Source organism: Arabidopsis lyrata (assembly GCF_000004255.2).
Source record: "Arabidopsis lyrata subsp. lyrata unplaced genomic scaffold ARALYscaffold_1, whole genome shotgun sequence".
NCBI classification, from domain to species: Eukaryota; Viridiplantae; Streptophyta; class Magnoliopsida; order Brassicales; family Brassicaceae; genus Arabidopsis; species Arabidopsis lyrata.
Genome location: NW_003302555.1, coordinates 23,203,497 through 23,216,224, shown reverse-complemented (window position 1 = coordinate 23,216,224; position 12,728 = coordinate 23,203,497). Strand labels below are relative to the sequence as shown.

Genomic DNA, 12,728 nt, shown 5'->3' with positions numbered 1-12,728 from the left:
GTTAAGTTTCTTATTTTCCAACAAAAAAAAGAATATTAACAAAAACTATATTCGATTAACCCTAGATCTTTTCATTATAAATAATAACCGGAGGCATCCTATTCTATCATAATTTTTTAAGTTGTATATTTTGAATCGTCGGTAACAGCTAGGGTTGGTTACTACTCTTTATTAGGGATAACAATAGCCCACATTGGAAGTTGAGTAGAATCTTAAGTAGTATATATAAGATATGGACCTCTCTACTCATAGCCAATTGGTTTTGAGTTCGAAGCCCAAAGTCTAATATGGTATCAGAGCCCTATCCGCACATGCTCAACCCAATCTACATAGCCCCAACCAAATAATTGGTCCGCCGATCCATGCCCGAACATACCGAGATCAATGGCTAAAAGAGCCATCATCTCGAGCGGACGTATTAGGGATAATAATATCTCACACTAGAAGTTGAGTAGGATCTTAAGTGGTATATATAAGATATGGGTCTCTCCACTCATAGCCAATTGGTTTTGAGTTGGAAGCCCACAGTCTAATACTTTTAATGGCGCATATTATATTTTTTTCATCGCTTTTGCCACTTGTAGCATTCGGACTTCTATTTTTTTTCTCTCATACTCATAATTTAATACAGTTATCTTTGCTTTTGTCGCTCATAAGTCATAACCATGCTTTTATACTGACAAGTAATATATTTTTTTTACTCTCATCATCGATTGTTACGATCGTTTTTTTTTGTGTGTGTGTGATTCACTTGGCATTACATCCACATCTAATGGATCTAACTTTCCTCCTTCCGAGATGCTATATATATCCCATAGAAATCAACAACTTTGTTACTTGCATGTCTGCACCACCACCTATTATATTTTACTTCTGTTTGTTAGATTGTTTGTCATTTGAGACTGAGAGTAGTTTTTATTGTTTTTGTGAGAGTAGAATCGAAAGAGTCTGGCTAAGTTTGTGAATGGTAGATGTGCTAATGAAATAGAGAATGAAACAAAGGAAATGAATGCTTGCAAAAAGATAGAAAGAGTGATAGCTTTCTGGAAAAAAATGTGTTGACGGAAATTCATATACATATTGAAAATAATGAGAAAAATATGAATTGTTAAAAATAAAGTATTGATACGCTTAGGAGTACACTTCTGTATAGAATCTTATATTTAGAAGAGCTACACTAACCAATATAGTGAAGATAGACAAAGAACAATAGTGAATTTGCGTATACCAAAATGAGAAAGTCGTCAAAGTTAGTCCCCATACAACAATAAATCTAGGAAAGTGGTGGTTGCGGTGAGAGTTGAGAAACATACATGTAAGATCGTGCAAGGAAGCTCTCTTGGGAAAAATGTCTAAGCCAATATTGTGAAAGATGTCTATGGCTAATGAGGTAACTTATTGCGTGGTTCTTTTTTGAAACTTAGGTTGTATATTTCTTCAGTTAGATGATATCTAACCAGAAAAAAGATATGAAGACTTGTGTTGAAATTATCGAAAAAGTTGTTCTTCTTAGAGTACCAATTTCAATCAAAAACATGAATTAGCAAGACGTAAAAAGGTAATAAATTCAATTGATGAGATCAGTTTCCTTGCATTATGAACAATTGATGTCAGAATTTAGGTTACAAAGAGGGTTGATCTCCAAGTAAAAAATGAAAGAGAAAGAGAGAAACGCGGTTGACACCATAACTCCATAAGACAAATTTGGATTATCAAATATGGAAAGAAAGTGAGAAAACAATAATGACATGACCTCTTTATGGCAACGTTTTGTTCATATGTAGCTGAAACTTGATGGCGAGGTTTCTCACTGTGTTGGGATGAGCCATTTTTTGTATAAGAGATGCTCTGATGATCTTTTAGGATGAATGGGGCCATTGTCAAAATATCATAATTTTTTTACTAATAGCAAAATCTTTATTAGTATAAAAAAAGTAAGAGATAATGACACATCATATTTGTAATATATTTTATACTAAATTTTACCCAATAAACTTTTTTTTCCTTATTAAAACAAAATTTTAAATAACGTAAATGATACTAAAAATATAAATAAGAACATTTATGTTAAATATAATAAATAATAAACATTATAGTATTTTTGTATAAATAATTTTAATGTATAGCTAATTAAACAAATACTAAAACCAAAAATATATTAAATCAATTGATAACAACAAACCCCCGCTACGCGGGGGTTAATAACCTAGTGTAGTTAAAAAAGATAAGATTTAAGAGAGAAATAAAGATATAAATCGTTTTGTTAGGATAATATTTTCAATTAGATTTTGGGAATGTTTAGAATTTAAGACGGAGAGATTGAAATGTAAATAAGTCACAATTCAATTCAAAGATTGTTGTGGACCAAAAACCCTCCAAAAATGTATATGTGGATACCAAATCAGAGGTAGCCCCAAAGGAGGGGCTGTCCAATTTTTAATGAGCATGATCAGTTGGAATTGTCAGGGACTGGGACGGTCTCATGATCTGACAATTCCTCGTCTCAAGGAGATGCGCAAGCAGTTTTTCCCTGAGATTTTGTTCTTAATGGAAACCAAGAATAACAGTAATGTAGTAGTTGATGTTCAAGAATGGTTGGGCTATGACAGAGTCTTCACAGTGAACCCTATAGGTTTAAGTGGTGGTCTGGCTTTATTATGGAAGAAAGGTGTCAATATAGATATGAAGTTTGCTGACAAGAATCTGATTGACTGCCATGTACAGTTTGGAACAGTAAGTTTTTTGTATCTTGTGTGTATGGGGATCCGGATTCTAGTGGTAGAGCTAATGTCTGGGAGAGACTAACTAGAATCGGTTTACACAGAAAAGAATGCTGGTGCATGATGGGGGATTTTAATGAGATTATGCACAGTGGTGAAAAGTTAGGAGGTCCAAAGAGAGGTGATGCTTCCTGTCAACCTTTCAAAGATATGTTGTTCAATTGTCAGATGTTGGAACTGCCTAGTCAAGGGAATGGTTTTACATGGGGAGGCATGAGGTCTGATATGTGGATCCAATGCAAATTGGATAGGTGCTTTGGCAACAAAGAGTGGTTTAAAAAATTCCCTGTTTCCAATCAAGTTTTTTTGGATAAGAGAGGTTCTGATCACCGGCCTGTTTTGGTGAAGTTAACTTCTGTTAAGGAGGCCTATAGGGGGAACTTCAGGTTTGATAAGAGGTTTTTTAATAAACCAAATGTCAAAGAGGCTATATGCCATGCTTGGAATTCTGGCCACCTTAGAAGGAACTGTTTTGTGGCGGATAGACTGCGGAACTGCAGGAAAGCCTTGAGTAGGTGGAAAAAAGAGAATGTGTCTAATTCATCTACTCAAATTGCGCAACTCCAAATCAGCCTGGAAGCTGAACAATCGTGCAGTCTACCTGATTTCTGTAGGATGAAAGGCCTTAAAAAATCGTTATGCAAGGCGTATAGAGAAGAGGAAGGTTTCTGGAAACAAAAGTCTACTCAGAAGTGGCTTTTTTTGGGTGACAAGAACACGAAGTATTTCCATGAATCAGTCAAGACTAACAGAAGAAGGAATCATTTAGAGGTGCTGATTGATATCAATGGTAATGTTCAAAAAGGTGAGGCTTCCAAAGCTGCAGTTGCTGTGGCTTATTTTGAGACCCTTTTCAAGTCTTCTAATCCAGAGTCTTTTGAGGATCTGTTCCAAGGTTTTGTTCCAAAGGTGTCTCAGCAAATGAATGTGGAGCTCTGTAAGGTGGTTTCAAAAGAGGAGATCAGAGAGGCTGTCTTTGATGTTAAGGCATCTAGTGCACCAGGGGCTGACGGTTTTACAGGATTTTTCTTTCAAAAGTATTGGGGAATTATTGGTGAGCAGGTTACAAAGGAGATACATGGGTTTTTTGAGACAGGAATTCTTCCAGGGGAGTGGAACTACACCCATATTTGCTTGCTGCCTAAGATTGAAAATGCTGAGCACATGTCGGATCTAAGGCCCATCAGCCTTTGCTCTGTTCTGTATAAGATAGTCTCCAAGGTCATGATTAAAAGACTGAAGCCTCTGATGCAACAGTTAGTGTCTCCGAATCAATCTGCATTCGTGGAAGACAGGTTAATATCTAATAATATATTGATTGCTCACGAGTTAGTTCATGGACTAAAGATTCACCAAACCATTTCCAGGGAGTTCTTGGCCATTAAATCTGATATGTCTAAGGCTTATGACCGGGTTGAATGGTCATATTTAGAGACATTGCTGTGTGCTCTTGGTTTCAATCAGTTGTGGGTGAAATGGATTATGGCTTGTGTTACAACAGTCACTTATGCGGTGATCATCAATGACCAACCTTTTGGTATGATTACTCCTGGTAGGGGACTAAGGCAAGGTGATCCTTTATCACCTCTCATATTTGTATTATGCTCGGAAGGTTTGACTCATTTGTTGAATAAGGCTGAGAGGGAGGGATGTATTAATGGTATCCAATTCTCAGAGGAAGGGCCGGCTATACACCATCTACTTTTTGCGGACGATAGTCTCTTCCTTTGCAAAGCTCAAAAGGAACAGTGTGAAGCCCTGAAAAATATTCTAAAAGTGTATGGGGATGCTACAGGCCAAAGAATGAATCTGATCAAGTCCTCAATGACGTTTGGAGATAAGATTGAGGAGAATGAGAAATTGGCCTTACAAGAGCAAATGGGAATTTTTTCAGAAGGTGGGGCAGGATCATATTTGGGTTTACCAGAGTGTTTTAGTGGTTCCAAGGTACAATTGCTGGACTACATAAAAGAAAGGCTCAAGTCTAGATTCTCAAACTGGTATGCTCGTTCCTTGTCCCTTGGAGGTAAAGAGATTCTGCTCAAGGCAGTGGCTATGGCTATGCCAGTGTATGCGATGTCGTGTTTTAAGCTGCCTAAGACAACTGTGGATAATCTAACTAGCGCGATGTCAAATTTCTGGTGGAATGCAGTTGATCACAGGAAGAAGATACACTGGGTGAGTTGGGACAGAATGTGCATGTCAAAAAAGAATGGTGGGTTGGGGTTCCGTGATCTGGAGAACTTTAACCAAGCGATGCTGGCTAAACAGGCATGGCGCCTGCTACAAGAACCGGACTGCCTTTTTGCTCAGGTTATTAAAAGCAGATATTTCCAGAATGTGGATCTGCTGGATGCAAGTCTGGGAAACAAACCATCCTTTGGATGGAAAAGTATCCTACATGGTCGGGAATTACTATTCAAGGGCCTTAAAAAAAATATTGGCAATGGTAGTTCTTTGAAGGTGTGGATGGATCATTGGATTTTTGATGGAGAATGGAGAGCCCCTTATAGACTGCAAAAAAGTTTTAATCTATGGCTTAAGGTAGCTGACCTAATTGATGTAACCACTAGGACCTGGAATATGGATGTTCTAGTTGAGCTGTTTCCTCCAAATGATATAAGACTCATAATGAAATAGAAACCAGTTTTTAACAGAGAGGATTTTGGAGTTGGCAGCATACAAAAAGTGGAGACTATTCTGTGAAGTCAGGGTATTGGTTGGCAAGTACCATTAAGAAGCCAGAGCTATTTCTTGAAGCATCAATGTTGCCTTCTTTAAACGGACTCAAGGAACAGATTTGGTCAATTCCTACAGTGCCAAAAATCAAGGTGTTCTTGTGGAGATTGTCTAGTGATGCATTGCCTGTGACTGATCTCTTGGCAAGAAAAGGGATTAGTTTGGATTCTAGATGTCAGATTTGTGGGAATGAGGGAGAGTCAATCAACCATGTATTGTTTACTTGCACGGTTGCTAGAAGGATGTGGGCTTTGTCGCAGGTTCCTTTACCCCAAGGTGGTTTTGATCAAGTCTCTATCCATTCGAATCTGCATTTTCTTTATTCTCTTGGTAAAAACTTTGCTGTTCCATTTGAGATCAGACGCAGCTACCCCTGGATTTTATGGAGATTATGGAAGAATAGAAACTCTCTGGTTTTTGAAGCAAGATTTTTTGATCCCGTGGATACCATCAAGAAAATCAGAGAGGATGCCGAATTATGGGCTCTGTCACAACAAGTTAACACAGAGGCTGACAATGTTGAGGAGGAGGAGAATAGGAGATCTGAGATGCATTGGTGCAAACCTCCTGCGGGTTGGTTAAAGTGCAACATCGGGTTTTCCAGATTTAAGAAAGGTATGACAAATGGTGGTGCGTGGGTTTTAAGGAATGATCTTGGAGTCGTGGTATTGCATAGTAGGAAGGCTTTTACTTTGGCCCAGTCTAAGGAAGAAGCAAGTTTGAATGTTTGCATTTGGGCAATTGAAAGTATGAAGAGTCACAGATTGGAGAAGGTGGTTTTTGCTTGTGACTCTAAGGAATTGATGGGTTCTATTTTGCGTCCAAAGGCGTGGCCTTCTTTTGCTCTTCACCAATCTGAGATTCTGTTAAGTTTGTCTAATATTCAAGAGTGGAGAGTTTCACTTGAAAAAACTTTGGCTAACAAGGGAGCTTCTCTTATAGCTCAAAGTGTTCCTGACCATGAGCTGATTCATTCTTATGTCTCTATTGGCTATCCATCTTGGATGGGGGAACTCTTTGAGCTTGAGAGAAGCTTTTAATTTGCTCTTTGTATGAGTTACTCTAGATCTTTAGATCATCTTTTGTGAATCTTTTTGTCTGGGATGCTGAAAACTTGTAATCACATCCCAGTGTATACTTTGCATTTGTGCAAAGTTTCAGTTGTAACGTTTCATGTTGTATGAAATATATACCCAGATGACAAAAAAAAAAAAAATACCAAACCAGAAAAACTAGTAAACGGCGTCGTTCCAAATACCAAATATGTATAAGAAGAGAGGTCTATGAAAGGTTTTGATTCATACTCCTAAAAGAATGGGAAAGGTCACAGGCAAAGTAGAAGAAGAAGAAGGTGAAGCTATTGAAGCTCTGGGTTCTCTCTTCAAGCTTACTCAAATCCATCTATGGTAATAAATAATCCTTTTGACTTTTAAATATAAGATTAAGCTCTTTCGTTGAATTCTGATTCTCCTCTGTTTGAAATCCTCAGGGTCGATACAGATACTCCTCTCTTCCATGAACACAGTCGTGTAAGTACTCTTTATAAAAGCTGAATTTTGTGTTATGTTTTTGCGATTTGGATTTCAATTTTGGTTCTTTTTGGTAAATGCAGATATCCCCAAACAAGAGTGTTGATGGAATTACCAGTATGTCTTTACTTTTAGGTTAATCTTCAAAGTTTTGATTTTTATTTTTTCTGGTAAAGTTGTTGAATTTTAGTTTTGTTACAGACATGGGATTGATGAAAGAGATGAATGATCTTGGTCTTCCTGTTTCCTTTCGAGCAAGCAAAGAGGTACCTTTTGCTCCATTTATTGAAATTGATGGGTTTAGTTAGTTTTTTACATGCTCTGAGAAGTGAACAACTTATGTAGTGGAAGAACAGAACAAGAGGCTATCAAAAGAAAGGAATCAAGGATCGATTAGACGACGAGGTTAATGTTATTCTCAAAGAAGAAGAAGAAGGCAAGGATGTAGCATCCAATGTAGTTTTGGTGTCTGATTTGAAGACTCCAGGTGAGGAGGGTGACATACCGTCTTTGGAGGACAATTGTGTTCAAATAATTGTAGTCGAAGAAGAAAATCATGAAGTTGTTGTAGAGAGATGTATTTTGGGAAATGGAGATGGAGACTCTGTGTTGGCATCAGAGACAAGAGAGTCTCATGACTCTAATGAATGGAAAGTGTACTGGGATTCATTCTATGGACGAAGTTATTTTTACAATGTTAAGACACAAGAGTCCACATGGGAGCCGCCACTTGGGATGGAGCATCTAGCTTATAGCGATGAATGCCATAACTTGAATGAATTGGTTATAGAGGTGATTGAGATTGATCTCTGCCTTTTTATCTTTCTTGTATACTTTCCGGAGATTTTGTTTGCTTACGTGTGATTGGTTCTTTTTCTTTTTTTGGTATTAAGACAACAGAGAAGCATCATGATGATTTGTGTGGAACTGGACCTGACGATGATGTTTCCGTTGAAAAAGCTGATGATGTTCCCGCTGAAAAAGCTGATGATCTTGTTGGAGTTTGTCAAAGTCAATTTGAAACAGAAGCCACAGAGGAAGTTAACAGGTATTAAAATTCAACATTATGTGGTTTTTCTTCCTTCTGGTTGTATTATAATGGCGCTAAGTTGTTGGACCGAACTTAGTTAAACCGAGTTTTAACAAAAGAATAAACAACCTTATCTTCTGCAATATCTTTTAGTGTTAGCCATTGATCAGAACAATGTTGATCTCATTAATATGTGTTAACTAAGCACTGATAAGCCATCTTGTGTGGCAATACTTGATATGACCACAAGCAGAGTTGTTTTGGTACAACTTTTAACGTTGAGAGTGTTTGTAATGGTCTTGTTTGTAGCTATTGGTATAAAGCCGACAGTTTCGTAAACATTTAGCTATGTTACATTATTAAATGTCGTAACTATGAAACTACGCTTAAAAAGCATAATCTTGATTTTATGTCTGTTGTTGAGCCTCCTTAACAGCAGCCTTCTAACATTTTCCTTGTTTCCAGTTCGATTGATACATACCAAGAAACTTCCATTGGAAATCAATCTTTGGATATTACTACTCTTGATGAAGAAGGAAACGGTGCATATGTTGTCAGTTCCGTTAGGAAGTCTAAGAAAGAGTCCAGAAGATCTCGAGCCAAAAAGAAATTACTCAATTCGTACACAGGTTTGCAACTATTGCATATACATAGCTTTGAATTTTCATAGCTGCAGTTGGTCCGTTGTTAAAATATTTTAGATTCTTCTGTGAGCAGGGACTGGAATGAAAGGTGTTCTTGAAGAATATTCTGCAATCCTTGGCAAGTATTGGTGCCAGAGATACCTCCTCTTCTCCAGATTTGATGAAGGCATCAAAATGGATGAGGAAGGATGGTTTTCTGTCACTCCTGAACCTATAGCTAAGCATCATGCCACACGCTGTAACGAAGGCATAGTCATTGACTGTTTTACAGGAGTTGGTGGAAATGCTATTCAGTTCGCATCAAGGTGAGTGAAAATACACTTTTTATACTAAAGTTTTAGTGGCTTACGCTTTTTAGTATATAGTTTTGGCAGTTCCTAGTCACTCAATCATTGCTAGATATTTCACACGGTAGCAGGATTTGGTTTAACCAAGATTTCTCCACCAACTAATGGAATTAGCGTTTTGCACATTTTGGGCAATTTCCCTAACTCATTTTCTGCTGTGTTGTGCCTTTTTAGGCGTCACTATGTGATTGCAATTGATTTGGATCCAAAGAAAATTGATTTAGCACAGCATAATGCTGCCATATATGGTGTTGCTGATAAAATCGACTTTGTGAAGGGAGATTTCTTTGACTTGGCGCATGACTTGAAGGTTTTTTTTCTTCAACTCTTCTCAAATATTTTGGTCTTAGACTATTAGTTATTGAAAAAAAAAATTAATGTGCAGGCAGGCACTGTATTCCTGTCACCTCCTTGGGGAGGCCCTGATTATCTTAAAGTGAGTACATATGATATGAAGACAATGTTGAGACCTCGTGACGGGTATGTCTCTTGTGTTGATTATTATTTGGTAGTTACGAGTTTTAAGCTCTTACTCTCTTTCCAATTTCCATGATGATAATTATATCCTCACTGTCCCTGGATGATGCAGAGAGGCTCTATTTAAGGCGGCCATGAACATTGCGTCAACAATCATTATGTTTCTTCCAAGAAATGTTGATATTAACCAATTGGCAGAACTAGCCTTGTTGACATCTCCTCCATGGTCACTAGAGGCAAGTGTTTTTTTTTCTTATCACTTTCCTAGTTGGTCGATTTTATCTATGAGCATACTGTTTGGAATTTAAAAAGGCATTCTATGAAATTGCATAGATTCTGATACTTAATCATGATGATCGGTCACTAAAAACCGATGTTTGTCATCTTGTTGAATATTTGAAGCAAACTCTATTTGTCTAACAGGCAAGCCCCAATGTTTTCAGGTAGAGAAGAACTACTTAAATGGGAAGCTGAAGGCGATAACAGCGTATTATGTCAGACAACATAGTTGTTAGAACTTAGAAGAGGAAAGTGATTCTTCTCACACATTCAATGCAAGAAGGCCACAAATAACAAAGGTATCGTGCAATCTGCATTTGTGTCAGCTTGTTGAATCCAAGTAGATGAAAATTGATTTGTGACCATAGGTTATGAGTTTGTATGTACAAAATGTTTTTTTTTTGTAAACTCTGGGTTAATCCCATTCGATATAGAACTCATATTCAGCAATTTTATGTTATATATCACTCATTACTTAAACTGTTAGTTGAAAATGAAACGAAACGAGATATTTGTCCACAATCATTTTGTCGGGATCATGTGCAACAGCAATGTACAGTTGAATCTTATCCTCTGTTTGGCCAAGCAAACAGAACACGATGAGAAGCAATATACATCCAAAAATGTACATTTGTCCGAATTAGAGCATTTATCCGACCAATAACATCAAGCTTGAGATATCTTGGGCTTACTTATGACAATGATCGACCTTCTTGTTTCGGTAAGTTCCATTGTAACTTATCTTGCATCTCTTACTAATAAAAGAAACTCATTGAGGCTTGTCAAGCTATCCACATCAGCCTATTTTAGCTTTCTTCTAAGCATGTCACATCAGCAATCAACCATCCAAATAAATGTGGCCACGTTACCCTTTTAACAAATTACTAGATCATCACCCGTACTAAAGTACGGTTTAAATTTTATTTATTACAAAATTTATATATTATATATTTTAGAATAAAGTTGTGATATATTATAATAGTAATTGAAAAAATATAATTAGATTTTTGTCAGTCCCTATATATAATATTAGAATGAATATATTTTCTTTTTTTAATTATACTCAATTATGGATATATTTTTTTAAGTTATGAAAACAGAAAATAAAATTATTTTAATAAATCAATATGGTCTGAACAATGAGTTAATTTATATTAACAACCACAAATTGAGATTGCATATAATTCAGTTAGATCAAAAATCAAAATATTATAAATGAATCGCTTCTAAAACGTAGATTATTTTAATTAATTAAGAAAGTTAGCTATTATTTTGAATTAATTTAGGAAATTCTTTTTTCAATTTCTAATGCTTTGGTTGTTGAAATAGAGATTTGTTTGAGGTAACTACGGAATTTACCAATTATTCGCGTAATCGAATATGTTATAAACATATATTTAGTATATAATATATACCAAATCCAACCCGTGCATGGAGTCTTAGAATCCTATTTAGAATATATAATATATTTAGGATCATATTTTTATCTTAGAATCCTAATGAAAATATTGCGTGCACAATCTATTATTCGTTATTTCCAAAATTGCTTGCACAATCAAATTTTCAAATATTTTGTGGTGTCAACCTTATTTAATCTATCTGATCATATAATCTTAACATGTTGTCTATTATAAGGATCATAATTTTATATCATATAATATATTACATTTAATCCTCCGCCTACTATAACAATTTTAAATATATATTTTTAGAAAAACAAATTAAATTATTTATAATTTTTTTATCTTTTTAATCTATTAAATATTTATGATATTCATTAAAATATTAAATTAAACTATTTTTAAATGTTCCAAATTAAAATCTTTAAAAATATTTCTTGTAGTATATAAAATTATGAATTTCAAAAAAGAATTCTATGAAATAAAATAGAAATATTCAAACAGTTATAAGGATCATAACTCATTTGTTAATATAATATATTATATTTAACCAACTGCCTATTATAAATATTTGTTTTAAAAAAATCAAATTAGAGTATTTAATGATGATATTCTTTAAATATTGATGATATTCTTGAAAAATATCAAGTAAAACTAATTTTATATGTTGCAAATTAAAATATTTAAAAATCTTATTTTAGTATATAAAATAATACATTTCAAAAAATAAATGTATGAAATTGAATATACATATTCAAATTCTGACCCGTTACTCGGTCAAAAATTTTGTTGAACTTATTTTTGGTTAAAAGATATATATTACTCAAATGTGAATTTTTGACCCGTTAAATTTTTTTTTCATAGATTTAACAATTTATATTCGTTTTTAAAAATTCAAATCTTGGCATATGCAGAAAAATTTAGTTTTTTTTGTTATATGGATGATATGATGATTTATTTGTTTCATAAAAATAGAATCATACAAACATGAGAGGTGAAGTATAATGATTAATAACAAATTAATATGGTAAGTTAGATATCAAATCTTATATGTTCATTTTGATTGGTCATTCTTTTTTTTTAAATTAATAATATATTTTTGTTTTTAATAATTAAATTTCATAAATTAGTATTTGACTTGTTTATCCTTAATGAGCTGAATTAATTTACTCTTTATATTTTTATCTCTAATGGTATTCTAATGTAATAACTTACAAATGGAAAGGTTATTAAAGGATAATTATAAATTGTACTCCCCAAATAATAGTATAGGATTTCTCCTTTTTTGGTGCTATATTTTTGTCTTTTGATATTACAATTAAATAAGTTAGAAAGTTAAAACGATCACCGACTCGACTTCTTCAAATCCTCCCTTTTATTCGTAAGTGAAAACTTCTCATCACCCTCTTCCTCATCAGATAAATCTGATCGGAATGAAGATGCAAATGAAGTTTCATTCATCACTGCAGACGGCCCATCAATCGAGATTCTAGAGGTAACCAA

At 34.8% G+C, this 12,728-nt stretch overlaps 2 protein-coding genes across 2 annotated transcripts; one reads left to right on the top strand and one right to left on the bottom strand.

Moving 5' to 3' along the window:
• Positions 1-10: 10 nt before the first annotated feature.
• On the bottom strand, positions 11-1,808 carry LOC110225323. Its single transcript, XM_021014762.1, has one exon. It carries the CDS (start codon positions 402-404, stop codon positions 294-296), a length of 111 nt encoding a protein of 36 aa, XP_020870421.1. The 5' UTR covers positions 405-1,808; the 3' UTR covers positions 11-293.
• Positions 1,809-6,787: 4,979 nt separating this feature from the next.
• Positions 6,788-10,344, top strand: LOC9330077 (trimethylguanosine synthase). The gene is made up of 12 exons (XM_021014899.1): positions 6,788-6,925; positions 7,009-7,048; positions 7,132-7,165; positions 7,250-7,314; positions 7,394-7,840; positions 7,942-8,096; positions 8,544-8,707; positions 8,796-9,027; positions 9,244-9,379; positions 9,455-9,549; positions 9,659-9,782; positions 9,990-10,344. The coding sequence occupies exons 1-12, from the start codon at positions 6,834-6,836 to the stop codon at positions 10,059-10,061; spliced, it is 1,656 nt and encodes a 551-aa protein (XP_020870558.1). The 5' UTR covers positions 6,788-6,833; the 3' UTR covers positions 10,062-10,344.
• The last annotated feature ends 2,384 nt before the right edge of the window (positions 10,345-12,728 follow it).